Source organism: Squalius cephalus, assembly GCF_949319135.1.
Source record: "Squalius cephalus genome assembly, chromosome: 18".
NCBI classification, from domain to species: Eukaryota; Metazoa; Chordata; class Actinopteri; order Cypriniformes; family Leuciscidae; genus Squalius; species Squalius cephalus.
This window is the reverse complement of record NC_137139.1, coordinates 35097142-35114900: the sequence shown is the minus strand read 5'-3', so window position 1 is coordinate 35114900 and position 17759 is coordinate 35097142. Positions and strand designations below refer to the sequence as shown.

The 17759-nt window shown below is 37.5% G+C and overlaps 1 protein-coding gene across 3 annotated transcripts in view; it reads right to left on the bottom strand.

The window, feature by feature from the left end:
- abcg2a (ATP-binding cassette, sub-family G (WHITE), member 2a) overlaps positions 1 to 16983 on the bottom strand; it is a 25144-nt gene extending 8161 nt beyond the window's left edge. The window contains exons 1-9 of one of the 3 annotated variants that reach the window (XM_079848293.1): positions 16896 to 16983; positions 15330 to 15543; positions 9539 to 9598; positions 9072 to 9186; positions 6880 to 7032; positions 6630 to 6787; positions 1608 to 1759; positions 1408 to 1509; positions 1 to 251 (exon numbers count right to left, since the gene is read on the bottom strand). The exon at positions 1 to 251 is cut by the window's left edge and continues 6 nt beyond it. In XM_079848293.1, the coding sequence (XP_079704419.1) occupies positions 1 to 251; positions 1408 to 1509; positions 1608 to 1759; positions 6630 to 6787; positions 6880 to 7032; positions 9072 to 9186; positions 9539 to 9598; positions 15330 to 15535 (1197 nt within the window). In that variant the 5' untranslated portion in view covers positions 15536 to 15543; positions 16896 to 16983. Of the gene's footprint in view, positions 252 to 1407; positions 1510 to 1607; positions 1760 to 6629; positions 6788 to 6879; positions 7033 to 9071; positions 9187 to 9538; positions 9599 to 15329; positions 15544 to 16661; positions 16870 to 16895 lie in introns of those variants that run through there. The other 2 variants (XM_079848294.1, XM_079848295.1) reach the window with 2 other exon arrangements.
- Positions 16984 to 17759: the final 776 nt, after the last annotated feature.

The window sequence follows — 17759 nt, the reverse complement described above, 5'->3', positions numbered from 1 at the left end:
GAAGGAGGTCTGCGGGTTGAGCATCAGGTTCCGGAAGGTTCTCTTGAGGACCCAGTTGAACTGGTGGAAGAAGGACGTGCTGTAGGTGATGGTTCTGGTTTTGGTTTTGACCCGGATGCTGTTCTGCTGACCCTGAACGATGCGCTCCAGTTCACCTTTGGTGTGTTTGAAGCTGGAGCTATTCCTGTATTCCTCCACTAAACGATCCTCAATGCCCTTCAGAGACGAGCTCAGCTGATCCTGGTCCAATTCTGACATTCACACACATGTAGAGATTCAATTTTAAATTGACTTAAATTTTGATAATGACATAAAAAGTTGAAATGATGACATACCAAGTCTAAATTATGGGGAAAAAAAATCAAAATCGACAAATAGTTATAATTATGAAATAAAAAGTTGAAATGATGACATAAATTAAAATTACGAAATAAAATTTGAAATTGACTTAAATTCTAATTATGACATAAAAAGTTGAAAATGTTGACATATGACTTCTGTTTGACTGTCATAATGTCATAATCTCGTCTTAGTCTCGTAATTATGACTTGGTACGTCACAAGTTCAGAGACGAACTCAGCTGATCCTGGTTCAGTTCTGGCATTCACACACACATGATCCTGCACTTTATCCTTCACTTAAACTATTACAAATGTGTTACTAAAGGCTTAAAAAAACACATTATAAATGTTACATGGAAAACTTCAACAAAATATTGCCTGGGCAAATAACTGAAATAAATATATAAAGTTTATATTAGGTTTAAGATATATTAAGAAGTACTAAAATGACTAAAACTGAAATAAAAATAAATTAAAGCTAAATAGAAATACTTAAAGACTAATACAAATTACAAAAGAATATAAGAAAGTTAATAAAATTTAAACTACTAATAAAATAAAAAATAAAAATTACGGGGAAAAAATTATTTTCTCATGATATTTCTGAAAGATAAATATTATATAATAGAACATATTAATTCAAATTAATTAGTTAAAATAAGTTAAATGTTAAACATATTAAAATCTGCATATTTTCCCCCGTAATCTTATTAAATGTGTGCTTCAACTTTCATTTCAAATTCTTCAATTTGATCAATTAATGTACAAATTAAAAAAAAAACTTTTCTCATGATATTTATGAATGATGTATTTAATATAGTAGTAAATATTAATTAAAATTCCACTATGGTAATATATATCATCTGTGGTAATTTATATCACTCCAGAGTGTGTAGATATTATATGAATGGGCGGTTCTTGACAAAAAAAAAAGCAGCAAAGTGGGCACTATACAGCGAGACTGCAGACACACAGAAGGGTGTGTGTGTGTGTGTGTGTGTGTGTGTGTGTGTGTGTGTGTGTGTGTGTGTGTGTGTGTGCGTGTGTGTGAGTGTGTGTGTCGTACCCTCACTGTTGTGTAACTTGTTGAGTGCGACAGCCGTTGAGTCTCCATTGATGACATCCAGGAAGAAATCAGCAGGGTTGTTATGAGGTTCACAGGTGTATCCTGACACACAAACAGAAGACATGAGAGTGTGTGTGTGTTTGAGAGAGTCTGTGTGTGTGTGTTTGAGAGAGTCTGTGTGTGTGTGTGTGTGTTCTCACCGATCTCACTGAAGTACTGCAGGGCGTCCTGAGCCGGCCCGTGATACACCATCCTTCCTCCCACCAGGAGCGTCAGGCTGTCGAACAGACGGTAGATCGAGTAGCGCGGCTGATGAATGGAGAGGATGATGGTGCGACCACTGCGAGCCATTCTGAACACACACACACACACACACACGCTTAAAAGACAGAATGTCTGTTTATGTTCATCTCAAAACACACACACTTACTCACACACACACACACACACACACACACACACACACACACACACACGTTTTTATATGTATAACATATGATACAGTTAAGCAACATTACACAACCAAGAGTGCTGTTTTCTGAATGCCATCATGATTGAAAATGACACTGAATTCATACAACAGTTAAAAATTTTTTAATATTAAGTCACTTACATTTTAGACACAATATTGACTGTTTTTGTTCTGTTTCAGCATATTGCATCTCCCGTGTTTCATTACTGAATATTCAGCGCTTTAAACTTACTATAACAACAAAATTAACAATTCTTCTGACTCTCGCATGCTTTTTAAAACCTTCTCCTCTCTGCTTAATCCTCCTCCTTCATCACCCTAACAGCGGACGATTTTGCCACATTCTTCATAAATTAAACAGCCACCATCAGTGGCCAATTTACCACACCACAAACTGACATCTAGCTACTGGAGTGCCTCAGGGCTCAGTGCTGGGACCGCTTCTCTTCTATATCTACAGGTCATCACTAGATCTGTCATTCAGAAACATGGTTTATCCCATCACGGTTATCATCTAGCTACTGGAGTGCCTCAGGGCTCAGTGCTGGGACCGCTTCTCTTCTCCATCTACAGGTCATCACTAGATCTGTCATTCAGAAACATGGTTTATCCCATCACGGTTATCATCTAGCTACTGGAGTGCCTCAGGGCTCAGTGCTGGGACCGCTTCTCTTCTCCATCTACATGTCATCACTAGGATCTGTCATTCAGAAACATGGTTTATCCCATCACTGTTATCATCTAGCTACTGGAGTGCCTCAGGGCTCAGTGCTGGGACCGCTTCTCTTCTCCATCTACAGGTCATCACTAGATCTGTCATTCAGAAACATGTTTTTTCCCATCACTGCTATCATCTAGCTACTGGAGTGCCTCAGGGCTTAGTGCTGGGACCGCTTCTCTTCTCCATCTACATGTCATCACTAGGATCTGTCATTCAGAAACATGGTTTATCCCATCACTGTTATCATCTAGCTACTGGAGTTCCTCAGGGCTCAGTGCTGGGGCCGCTTCTCTTCTCCATCTACATGTCATCACTAGGATCTGTCATTCAGAAACATGGTTTATCCCATCACTGTTATCATCTAGCTACTGGAGTTCCTCAGGGCTCAGTGCTGGGACTGCTTCTCTTCTCCATCTACATGTCATCACTAGGATCTGTCATTCAGAAACATGTTTTTTCCCATCACTGTTATCATCTAGCTACTGGAGTGCCTCAGGGCTCAGTGCTGGGACCGCTTCTCTTCTCCATCTACATGTCATCACTAGATCTGTCATTCAGAAACATGTTTTTTCCCATCACTGCTATCATCTAGCTACTGGAGTGCCTCAGGGCTCAGTGCTGGGGCCGCTTCTCTTCTCCATCTACATGTCATCACTAGGATCTGTCATTCAGAAACATGGTTTATCCCATCACTGTTATCATCTAGCTACTGGAGTTCCTCAGGGCTCAGTGCTGGGACTGCTTCTCTTCTCCATCTACATGTCATCACTAGGATCTGTCATTCAGAAACATGTTTTTTCCCATCACTGTTATCATCTAGCTACTGGAGTGCCTCAGGGCTCAGTGCTGGGACCGCTTCTCTTCTCCATCTACATGTCATCACTAGGATCTGTCATTCAGAAACATGGTTTATCCCATCACTGCTATCATCTAGCTACTGGAGTGCCTCAGGGCTCAGTGCTGGGACCGCTTCTCTTCTCCATCTACATGTCATCACTAGGATCTGTCATTCAGAAACATGGTTTATCCCATCACTGTTATCATCTAGCTACTGGAGTGCCTCAGGGCTCAGTGCTGGGACCGCTTCTCTTCTCCATCTACAGGTCATCACTAGATCTGTCATTCAGAAACATGGTTTATCCCATCACGGTTATCATCTAGCTACTGGAGTGCCTCAGGGCTCAGTGCTGGGACCGCTTCTCTTCTCCATCTACATGTCATCACTAGATCTGTCATTCAGAAACATGGTTTTTCCCATCACTGTTATCATCTAGCTACTGGAGTTCCTCAGGGCTCAGTGCTGGGACCGCTTCTCTTCTATATCTACAGGTCATCACTAGATCTGTCATTCAGAAACATGGTTTATCCCATCACGGTTATCATCTAGCTACTGGAGTGCCTCAGGGCTCAGTGCTGGGACCGCTTCTCTTCTCCATCTACATGTCATCACTAGGATCTGTCATTCAGAAACATGGTTTTTCCCATCACTGCTATCATCTAGCTACTGGAGTTCCTCAGGGCTCAGTGCTGGGACCGCTGCTCTTCTACATCTACATGTCATCACTAGGATCTGTCATTCAGAAACATGGTTTATCCCATCACTGTTATCATCTAGCTACTGGAGTTCCTCAGGGCTCAGTGCTGGGACCGCTTCTCTTCTCCATCTACAGGTCATCACTAGATCTGTCATTCAGAAACATGTTTTTTCCCATCACTGTTATCATCTAGCTACTGGAGTGCCTCAGGGCTCAGTGCTGGGACCGCTTCTCTTCTATATCTACAGGTCATCACTAGGATCTGTCATTCAGAAATATGGTTTTTCCAGTCACTGCTATCATCTAGCTACTGGAGTGCCTCAGGGCTCAGTGCTGGGACCGCTTCTCTTCTATATCTACAGGTCATCACTAGGATCTGTCATTCAGAAATATGGTTTTTCCAGTCACTGCTACACTGATGACACACAGCCTCTCATTCCAGCAAGACGATCCAACAGTAGCTGCTCGCATTTATAACAGATATTTCTGGCTGGATGAAGAACCATCACCTTCAACAAAACCTTGTGAAGACAGAACTGCTTGTGGTCCCAACCAACCAATTACTTCATCACAACTTCTCCATTCAGCTGTAGGTTCATCATCCATAACTCCATCCAGGACAGCCAGGAACCTTGGAGTTGTGATTGACGATCAGTTGAACTTTACAGACCACATTGCTGGAACTGCCCGGTCCTGCAGATTTGCCTTATACAACATTAGGAGGATCAGGCCCTTCCTATCGAAGCTACACAACTCCTTGTCCAAGCGCTTGATCCAGAATTCTGCAGCAAGAGTGGTCTTTATTGAGCCGAAGAGAGACACGCGTCACTCCTCTCCTCACTAAACTTGTTGCCAGTTGCCGGTCGCATCAAATTCAAGTCACTGACGTTTGGATACAGACTCACTTCAGACTCACGTGTCCTCCAGAAGCTTGTGTTCTGTAGGTGAACGTCGTCTTGTGGTGCCATCTCAAAGAGGCACAAAATCTCTTTCTCGGACCTTTACCATGACTGTTCGCTTCTGGAGGAATGACCTGCCTAACTCAACCAGAGCGGCTCAGTCCATAGCCATTTTCAAGAAACAGCTGAAGACACAACACTTGATCGATTAATACTAACACTCTCTCTTCTATATCTATTTATAAAAAAAAAAAAGTACATATACTGTGTTAGACTAAACTGGGAAGGGTCATAGCACTTACATACTGTTGTCCTATTGTTAGTTTAACGGCTTCTATTGTTCGTAAGTCGCTTTGGATAAAAGCATCTGCTAAACGAATAAATGTAAATGTAAACAAATCATTTGAGTCACAGATTCAATGACTCATTCAAAAACAACTGCCTCATTCTTCAATGAATCAGTTGTTTGAAAGAATGACTCAATGACGGTCACCTGCCGCCACCTACTGGTGGTTTAGTTTCGTGTTTAAAAGTATCATTCTTTCCCCGACATTTCTTATTTGTTAGGGTTAGTGCGTAAGTGTGGTGTGTGTGTGTGTGAGTGTGTGTGTGTGTGAGTGTGTGTGAGTGTGTGTGAGTGTGTGCGTTAGGGTGGTGACCACCTTTGCGTTGCACCGCACAGCATTTTTCACCCCTTGTCCCGCACGTCGCATATTGAGTAAATATCCCGCATTTTCATCAGTCTATTGGTTTTTAATTATCATATTATCTTTTGCCTTTTTAAGAAAGCATTTTATTTATTCTTTTTGCAGCGTAGGTTTTCACCTTTATTTAACAGCGCTTCGTCAGAAGTACAAATACAACAGCCGTTTTTTAAATCCTATCCAATGGTTAAAAAGAAAGGAGTAAACGCGGTCACTAGTGGGTTGTGACGGCTGTCAATCAAATTGTGGAGCGGTGATTCGTTCCATGTGTTCCCTGTCAGAAAACAAATGGATAATTTGGTCAATTAAAATGTACTTAATTGTTAAATAACTAAATAATTAATAATTAATCAAATTAAATTATTTGATTGATAAACTTGTTGCCTGCTGTGGATGTTTTAATTCACATCGTTTCTAAAAATATGAAAGTTTGGTTTAATATATTCTTAATATATAAGACTGTCAATGATCTAATTTCATGTTGTTTTATATTTTATTTGTTCATTGTTTATTTTGTTGGATTTTAGTTGGACTTGGTCAGAACTGTTTCAAAAATAGTTATCTGCATGATGCCGCTGCCTTTGGGCTCAGTGATGTTGAATTTAAATGACATGTCAAATGTTATGTTACATTGTGATGTAATGGTGTTTTCTAAAGAACAAAGTATTTTTATCAGCTGAAAGGCAGAATACAAATAGACATTATATCACAGTTTCAGGTTATGTTTTAGTGTTGGTAACATATCCCACATTGTCCCACACAAACTTATAATCGTCCCACATTTGGTTTGTTTGATGGTGGTCACCCTAGTGTGCGTGTGAGTGTGCATGTGTGTGACTGATTGTGTGTGTGTGTGTGTGTGTGTGTGTGTGTGTGTGTGTGTAAACACACTTCTTCAGAAGCATGAGGACAGAGTTGGCAGTGCTGGCGTCGAGGCCTGTTGTCGGTTCGTCCAGGAAAAGCACAGATGGATCGATGATCAACTCCATGCCGATGTTCGTCCTCTTCCTCTCTCCTCCCGAAACTCCACGAATCAGCTGCGTGCCCACCTGTGAACCAGCCAATCAGAGCAGCCGGGAGTCAAAGCCATATTTTTTAGTGTTTAATGATTATAACTCCTGAAGTGTGTGTTGTGTGTTACCCGTGAATCTGCCACTTTGCTCAAGCCGAGCTCCTGGATGAGTCTCTCCACCTTCTCATCTTTCTCTCGTTGTCTGATCGTCCTCGGGAGCCGTAAAGCGGCTGAGAAACGCAGATTCTCCCGCACGGTCAGCGTCCCCATGACCACATCATCCTGACACACACACACACACTGTCAGTGTTTATACCGTGACTGAGCACTTTCTGAACACGCACACTAGAATGTCTCGTGACAGGGCTGGCGTGATTTGAGATTAGATTAAAGAGTTATTAGATTTAGAGGAATTCAGACTCCAGAAGATAACAGAACTTATAGTAACTCTATTACACCGTACTTACTCTCTTAAACATATTAGGATACACTTTATTTTAAGGTGTCATTGTTATAGTGTAATTATATATTTAAGTACTGTGTAATATTAATTAACTACATGTACTTACTATAGGGTTAGGGTAGGATTAGGGTTTGTTTGAGGGTTAGTTGCATGTAATTATGCATAATTTACTGTTATTACTATTTACAATATGGTACAGCTGCTGCTTTAAAGCAATCTTTAAAGTTCCTCTGCAGTCAATAATCTAATTCCTTAAAACTCATCTTTGATACTCAAAATTACATATTTAAACGTTTATCCCAGTAAAAATAATTTCTTTTTTGTTTGTTTATTTGAGTGTATCCTGACATTGTTGAGCACTTTGGTTGTTTCTGAATGTTTTATACAAATACATTTGAACTTTTAAACTTCTTCATGCCTTAAAATATCTTGAATGTAACTCGACACCCTTGCCTCGTTTAATATGCGCGAAACCATGAATATGCAAATGAGCCCCGCCTCCACTCACTCACAGCATCTTGGATTACCTGATTCACTCGCTCAACTTTACTGTAGTAAACGCTACACGATGTTTAATACTTTATATATATTATATATTATAATATTAGCCTTTTCCTTGACTACATTATTGAACAGCTAATAATGTGTTGCTAATGTCACAAAAAACATGTTCCCGTTCGCAATCTCCGCCCTCTCATTGACGGGTTTGGTCACATGATTGTGACGGTTCTATGAATATGCAAATGAGCCCCGCCTCCACTCACTCACTCACTCACTCAGAGATCCACTGGTTGACGATCACACGTTGATCTGATTGGTTACAAGGTAGTTTGTGACGTCAGAAACACCAGAGATTTCAAAGCGTGTTTTTGAGACTGTCTTTGGTTCACTGCAGTTTTAAGGAGGAAATACTCAGCAATGGTGTCGACTTATGAACTTACACATGGTTTGCCTTAAAGCGTATTAAAAACACCACATAGACACATAAACTACCGGATCGACCCAGATCCGGCCCACATCTGGTACGCATTAAATCCACATGTTGCTGTCTGGGCAACATTAAAAACTTTAAAGGTTCTTCAATGCCAATAAAGAACCTTTATTTTTAAGTGTGTATGGAAGGAAAACAAACTAAACTGCTTGAAAGTCACACTCCTACTACTCTAATCTTAGTCAGCAATCTCACAAATCCCTTAGTCACGACACGTGTGTTGTACAGAAAAACGAGTTCAACTTCATCTTTTAAATGCTGAAGTCAGTTTTAGAGTCAAGCATGAGCGTTTGTGCTTCAGACATGAATGATCCCTCAAATCTCTGCTGCTACTTCAGTGTTTGAGCTTACAGTTTATGAGCCAGTTCACTGCAAAAAAAGCTTTTCTTACTTAGTATTTTTGTCTTGTTTCCAGTCCAAACATCAAACATTTCTTAAATCAAGATGCATTTACTAGATGAGTAAAATGACATAAGATATTATGTCTTGTTTTCCGGGGGAATTAATCAAAATGAAGTGAGTTGATGCTTAAAAAAAGCAAAATGATCTGCCAATGGAGTCAGAAAAATAATCTTAATTCAAACAGAAACAACATTATTTTTCTCCCCATTGGCAGATCATTTTGCTTGTTTTAAGCAAAAACTCAATTAATTTTTATATATTTCCTCAGAAAACAAGACTTAATATCTTATGTCATTTTACTCATCTAGTAAATGCATCTTGATTTAAGAAATGTTTGATATTTGGACTGGAAACAAGACAAAAACACTAAGTAAGAAACGCATTTTTTGCAGTGCACTGCATTGATTTGTTTGGGAAAAGTGCTATATAAATATAATGTGCTTGTTTGCGTGTGTGAGTTTATACCTGCACTACATATCCCGACAGACACTTGAAGTTGGGTGGTTGAGGCGCTCCGTCTATGAGAACCTCTCCGGAAAGCCCAGCGGGATCCTTACGAGCCGCCAGAACATCCAGGAACCTTCATTAAAACATTTAAACAACATCAGTGTCACGTCTTGTCTAGTCTTTAGGCTTGTATATTTAAGCCCTCATGTTTGCCATGTGTGTTTGTCAAGTATTGTTTGTGTAGCCACTGTTGGTGAGCGTTCTATTCTTGTCCATGTTTTGAGTTCATGCCATGCTATTGTTTTACACTGCAAAAAAAGCTTTTCGTAATCAGTATTTTTGTCTCGTTTCCAGTCCAAATATCAACAACAAAAAAATTAAATCAAGATGCAAGTAAAATGACAGTATATACACTAGATTTTTTTAACTTTCTGTTAAGAAATTAATGCTTTTATTCAGCAAAGAGACAGATAGACAGATCTTACGATGATTTCCCGCTCCCGGTCGCTCCTAATATGGCATTCAGTCCCGGCTTCATGATGCCACTGGAGAAAAGAACATACAGAATTATGTAATAATTATCATCACCTCGTTTTCTTTTTCATCATCATTATATAATTTAATAAAACCAAATATAAAGCCAAACACACACAGGATTCTGATTGGATGAGCCACATTCGAAGCTATTGTGAAATGCAGTTTCTTTTTGGGAGACCAGAATATTTGTATATTATAATGCCCCTTTTCACAAGATGTAAATTAAGTCTCTGATGTCCCCAGAGTGTGTGTGTTAAGTTTCAGCTCAAAATACCCCACAGATAATTTTATATAGCATGCTAAAGTTGTCACACACCGTTCTGTGTCTGTCCCTTTAAATGCAAATGAGCTGCTGCTCCCAGCACAGGGGGCGGAGCTACAAGAGCTTGCACTCACACACACATGCACTGAAAATTTCAAAAACTTTTAGCCTTTTATGTTCAAACTGGATTCAGACAATGATGGAGAGACTCGAGAAGAAGTGACAACATGTAGACAACATTTCTGAACGGTTAGTTGATGAATTTATGAAGCTGATGTGTAGTTATTTTCTAGTCATTGATTAGCATATTCTGTCTTGATAATAAATCGTGTTCAGGGGGCGGGGTTTATGTAAATTCTAGGGTTGGTGATGTCACTAACCCAGGAGGAATGTGGTGTAGTCTCTACCAGCCGTTTGTTGTAGTCCTTAAAAAGGAATTTCTGTAAAAGCAAATATCTCCCTTTGCTTTGAACTTTGAGCGTTGTAACTTTGCAGATGTTGTTTATGCTCAAACAGCAACATTACACACTAACTAAAGTTAGAAAAGGCAAATCATAATCAACCACACCTTTAATATATTAATCTACTACTGTATATCAAGCACTAGCATGCTGCAAATCACTTACAAACACCGGATGAATATAACGAGTCATAATTAATATTCCCTCCTATTCCTCAGAGTTATTGGAGGAAACACCCTGACCTGGCGAGCGCACGTCTCTGATCGGTACAGATTAAATCATTTCATAAATTCAGATGAGGAAATAAACATCAGCACTTATACAACCAGCTCAAACACACACACACACACACACACACACACACACACACACACACACACACGGGTTAATGATCACACTCAGATGAGCTGACAGCAAACACAGGAATCCTGTACAAGGGTCGAACACAAGAATATTGGCAAAACATGTCACTCTCATTACAGTGGAAAAGACTAAAGAGAGTATTTTAAATGACTAAAATTAAGTTAAATGATCTTATTAAGTATTCAAAAATAACATTTTGAAAAAGTACAATTAATAATGTACAATTTTGAAATTCTAAGATTATAGTTTTTGCTGTACTGGATGTGTCAATTTTAAGAAAGAAAAAAAAAAGAAAATATTAGGGGCAAAAAATCTAATAATTGCAATAAAATATTGAGATATTAATACTATTAAATAGATCATTTATATTTTAATATATTATTTATTTATTACTATTATACTATGTATATATATATATATATATATATATATATATATATATATATATATATATATATATATATATATATATATATATATATTAAATAATATATGAAAATATTAATATACTGTATAAAAAGAAAATTGTGTTGTTTTATAAATATTAATAAATATTTAAAAAATTTCATTGTTATTGAAAATTTTAGGGGGGAAATAAAAATAAAAAAAATGCAATTTAAGAGTGCTAAACATACGCTTCATTTAAATTCTCATTTTCCAAAGAAATGTATTAAGGCTTTGCTCTTGGCGTGTAAAACGACTGCGAGTGACTCTGTCAGATGTGGAGAGTGAAAACCAGTGATTTGGGAAGAGAAATGAAGATTATTCAAGACCGTCCTGTTACGTGATTTCTAAGCAGGGCAAGGGTCGAGGTCTGATGGCTGAAGCAAACCCTTCAAACTCTGAACTAAAGCTGCGTTTAGTTTGAGCGAGTCGTGTGTTTTCCGCTCTCGTCGTGTGAAACTTCAGCGCTATTGTTCTGCTGAGACTTTCATGTCGGACAATGACCTGGACACAGCGGGGTGTGAACACGTAACACCGATCATCAGGTTATGAAAGCACGTGTGTGTGTTCGGTAAACATGCACATGTGTAAAGTGTGTGCGCTCATTACAGGGTGTGTGTGTGTGTGTGCTTGTATAACAGTGCTGTTTCTACACTGCAACAAATGCTTTTCTTACTCAGTGTTTCTGTCTTGTTTCCAGTCCAAATACCTAAAAACTCTTAAATCAAGATGCATTTACTATGAGTAAAATGACATAAGATATTATGTCCTGGAATTAATCAAAATTAAGTGAGTTGATGCTTAAAAAAAGCAAAATGATCTGCCAATGGGGAGAAAAATAATCAAACAGAAACAACATTATTTTTCTCCCCATTGGCAGATCATTTTGCTTGTTTTAAGCATCAACTCACTTCATTTTGATTAATTCCCCCGGAAAACAGGACTTAATATCTTATATCATCTTACTTTTTTGGCAAATGCATCTTGATTTAATGTTTTTTTTTTATATTTGGACTGGAAACAAGACAAAAACACTAAGTAAGAAAAGCATTTGTGCAGTGAACTCAAGCACATGTGTTTCTGAGAGCAAGTTTCGCTGGAGTTGGTTGAAACATCTCCATACTTCCTTCCTGCAATTCACACAAGCCGTCCCTGGTGGTTTCCTCAATCACACAATCACACGGCGCATTTTACCCCGCATCACGTCCACATGTTCTCAGACCTACGACCTCTGACAGGATCAAATCAAGGAGTGAACACACAAGAATAACCAACACTACCACCACATTCATTCATGCGTTCATGCAAGGGCCGAACGTGCCACTGTTCGCATCGACTCGGGGTTTTCAGAGGGTACAGAAGAAGAAAAGCGAGGGAGAAAACAAGTCTGAACAAGAGATCTGCTGGCCACCAGACGTACACAAGACTGAACTGAACATCTTTAAAGGCACGCGTCAAATCAAACTCAGAATGAACCAGATTCTGTGTCAACTACAGTATAAATCACGGTTTGCTAACGTCATTAATCGTCTCACATTTGATGAAGTTTGCATAAATGATGATGTTCATTTTTATGTTTGTTACTGTGAAGCAGTTTTGAAACTATTTCAATTGTATAAAGTGCTATAGAAATAAAGGTGACTTGACTTAAAGGTGTGGTTGATCATGATTTGACTTTTCTAACTTTAGTTAGTGTGTAATGTTGCTGTTTGAGCATAAACAACATCTGCAAAGTTACAACGCTCAAAGTTCAGAGCAAAGGGAGATATTTGCTTTTACAGAAATCACTTTTTAAGGACTACAACAAACGGCTGGTAGAGACTACACCACATTCCTCCCGGGTTAGTGACATCACCAACCCTAAAATTTACATAAACCCCGCCCCCTGAACACGATTGATAGATTATCAAGACAGAATATGCTAATCAATGACTAGAATATAACTCCACATAAGCTTCATAAATTCATCAACTAACCATTCAGAAATGTTGTCTACATGTTGTCACTTCTTCTCGAGTCTCTCCATCATTGTCTGACTCCGGTTTGAACATAAAAGTCTAAACGTTTTTGAAATTTGTTCAGTGTGTGTGTGTGTGAGGTAAAAGGACACAAGCTCTTGAAGCTCCGCCCCCTGTGCCGGGAGCAGCAGCTCATTTGCATTTAAAGGGACAGACACAAAAAAACATACAAAAATAACCATAAAAACTGAGAATAACACATAAAAACATACATACAAAAAACAAGAACATAAATACAAAAACATACCAAAAAAATACGAGCATGCATGCAACATACAAAAAATAAAAACATGCACACAAAAACACCCATTAAAACATGCATATAAAATAGGGGTGTAACAATTATCGCAATACAAAAATGCAACAATATATATCATGGATAGTGACAAAATGTATTGTGGATAGGAAAAAAATCTAGTTTTCAGAATTTTTGTGTCAGTACTACATTAAACTCCTATATATAGTGTTGAATATAATGTATAATAATGAACTGGGGGAATATTAGTGGGTCCTGATAATGCCAAATTACCAGTAAAAAGTGTCCTACATTATTTTAAATATATCTAGTCAGAGATTAAGCATATTCATCTAAAATAATTCAGTATTTTCAGCTTCAGAATCATGAATATTGTTATTCTGGTGTCTCTATTGTCCTGTGCTTTGGGTTTCAGCACCAAGTCCAAGAATATTCATTCACACACTGTGTAATATCAAATTTAGCATTTTAATCAACTGTTTTTTTTTTGTTAATCTTTTATCATAAGTCTTGGAGTATCGCAATAATATTGTATGGTGAGTTCAGTATCGTGATATGTATCGAATCGTGACATGAGGGTCTCGTTACACCCCTAATATAAAAACAGAAAAAATAAAAGCATGCATAAATAAACAAACATACATGCATACAAAAAAAAAAAAACATGCAAACAAACACATACAAAAGCATACAAACCACAAAAACATGCATAAAAAATAAAAAAAACATGCATACAAAAAATGTAATCGTATACAAAAAAACATGCATTCAAAAAAACAAAACAAACACAAAATTCATGCATCATCTTTGCACCATTGTAACTTCACACTACTTTTATGCAAAGTTTGAGTTTCAGTGCAAAACACACTGTGGTTTAAAGCTGGAACATATCCACCGGTATTTGAATGTTACTGTAAGGTAAGCTATTGCCATAATACAGTCTCATATAATAATCAGCAGTATTTTGATATATTTACCAGGGAGCTGAAATTCATGAACAACAGTGTTTATATGGTGCTTTCAAAGATACCATGGCATTTTTTTTTTGCACACCATTGAATTTGTATATTCCCTTCCATTTCAATACAGTGGAACATAAATATGGTATATTAATGCAATATTTTGGTAACACTTTATTTTGATGGTGCCTTTTGAACACTCTCTGTTGAATATAAGTAACTTATCAACTACATGTCAGCTCTACTAACACTCTACTAACTCTACTAACACTCTACTAACACTCTACTAACACTCTACTAACTCTACTAACACTCTACTAACACTCTACTAACACTCTACTAATACTCTACTAACACTCTATACTAACACTCTACTAATACTCTACTAATACTCTACTAACATTCTATTAACACTCTACTAATACTCTACTAACACTCTATACTAACACTCTACTAATACTCTACTAATACTCTACTAACATTCTACTAACACTCTACTAATACTCTACTAACACTCTATACTAACACTCTACTAACACTCTACACTAATACTCTACTAACACTCTACTAACACTCTATACTAACACTACTAAAACTGTAATGAGAGTTAGTGGACATGTAAGTGCAACGTTACTTATAGTCAACAGAATGTGTTAAAGGGTCCATCAAAATAAAGTGAAGCCAATATTTTTGCATCAAAAAATGCAAATGTTTGGAAAGGATTCGGTTTATTAGGGAAAGGAAAGAGCATTGAGTCATTTACTAATTTGATGGGCAATGGTGCATCATAGTTGCTGTAATATTTCTACTCAGATGTCTTCTTTTGTTGTTGTCATTGTTTGTTTGTTTTATTTTTCCAAATTTGTTCAATTGTTTGTTTTATTGTCCCTGATATGTGTGCAACCACATATAAAAAAATAATAAAACTGGGAGAAACAAATAAAAAGATGCAAATGTGAAAAGCGTAAAGACTCACTTGAGGTTGATGAGGATGTTCTTGCGCGTGACCTTCCTCTTGCAGAGGAAACCACTCTTCATCTTCACGTTATAGTTGATGTCGTGAAAGCTCACGGTCGCTCCTCGCCGCGACGCTGAAGAAGACACGCCGGTGGACACGTGAGTTCGGGACACATGATTCTCCAGATCCGTGACGCTGGTCAGCTGAACAACCGTATCTGCCATCGCGAACCCTGAGGAACATCAGAGGAACATCAGCTTGATCTGGAGCTTTAATGAAGAACAGCAGCTTCACACTGCAAAACATGCTTTCCTTACTCAGTGTTTCTGTCTTGTTTCCAGTCCAAATATCAACATTTCTTAAATCAAGATGCATTTACTAAAGTAGTAAAATGACATAAGATATTAAGTCTTGTTTTCTGGGGAAATAAATAAAAGTGAGTTTTTCCTTAAAACAAGCTAAATGATCTGCCAATGGGGAGAAAAATAATGTTGTTTCTGTTTGAATTAAGATTATTTTTCTGATTCCATTGGCAGATCATTTTGCTTTTTTTAAGCATCAACTCACTTAATTTTGATTAATTCCCCCAGAAAACAGGACATAATATCTTATAGCATTTCACTCATCTAGTAAATGCATCTTGATTTAAGAATTTTTAGATATTTGGACTGGAAACAAGACAGAAACACTGAGTAAGAAAATCATGTTTGCAGTGAATGTGAGGAAATTCAAGGTTATTTATATAGCATATTTCATACACAATGGCAATTCAAAGTGCTTTACTTAGAAAGGAATTAAAATAATCACAAAATACTTTACAATAAGGTTCATTAGTTTTCCCATGGTGATTGTCTGTGGTGTTCTTTCGTCATTTTAGTCTGATAATAGATTCTCAACAAACCTGATCAACTCATCACTATTCATGCATTCATGCACTCATGATATTTTAATGCTACTGTTATTGACACTTAAAAAATAGCCTACCCAGGTATTGCCGTCATATGGTAATTAAATGGGAGCTGCAATTCACTAACCAATGTTAAGATTCTTTCACAAATACCATGTTTTTGACACTCATGAAGTATGATATTTTAGAAAAAGCCCTACATAGCATTTAAACACCAACATTAATATGGTAAATAATACTGTTTGAGCAGGGTTTTAGAGCATTAATGTTATTTTTTTAGGCTACCGAATATGCTAATCGAACTTATTCTGTCATAAATATAAAATATAAATAGAATATGCTAATCGAACTTATTCTGTCATAAATATAAAATATAAATAGAATATATAAATATAAAAACAGCGCTAATGTTTCTTATTATGATGAGCAAAAGCACTACTTACTTCATTTCTCATCATGTTCATTCATATCTAAGCAAAACATATGCAAAACTTTGTTGAAATATCCCTCCACGAGCTTCACAAATCAATACAGACCTGAACAATCGAGGTCGTTTATATCCGAATACCGGAAAAATACCGATTAATCATCGATTCCGTGGTTGAGAAAAGCCGCAGTCACACACACACACACACACACACACACACACACACACACACACACAAACACACACTCACCTGAAGAGGAGCCTACCGCTGCTCACGCGAGCACGTCTGGTTTTATACGAGGAGTGTGCGCGCGCGTGCGCGTGCGCGCTCTGTGTAAATATAAATGTGGTTTCATAAAGCACACGAGGCGCGTCACACGTGTTACGATGACCGGAGTGACTTTATGTAACTTACATATCAGCATTACACATAAACATCATCAGCATGTACAAGAGGGATCTTCTTTTTAAAAGTACCATGCAGTAATCCTTAAATATCATGGCAATGAATATGGCATGGGTATCAAATTGTGGGATTACCAGCATTTTACCACTATAATAATAATAATAATAATAAGTTTTATTTATATAGCGCCTTTCCAGAGCTCAAGGACACTTTACAATAAACAAACAACAATAAAGGCATTTGACAAAGACAGCAGACAGAACAACAGTAGGCAGTTGAGTACAGTAAGTGAAAAATTGGGTAGATGGGGCGGCAACCAGCAGAATACAAACTATGATACAGCCTATATACTAACATATAAACATATATACATACATACAAATACACACACACACACACACACACACACACATATATATAAATGTCGTATAAAATATATATTAAATCGAGCCATAATTTGGATTGTTAAAAGATGACAGTTAAAATAAGATTAATAACAATACAGATCCCAGACAGCAACATATCAGCCCAGATCTGGCCCAAATCTGGTTCATGTGGATTTCACACGGTCCAGATGTGGGCCGGATCTGGGCCGACACTATGTTGCTATCTGGGATCATTTAAATTGTCCTAAAAGTAGTTTTTATTTATTTTATTTTATTTTATTTTATTTTATTTTATTTTACTTAAAATCCTGATTTGTAGACA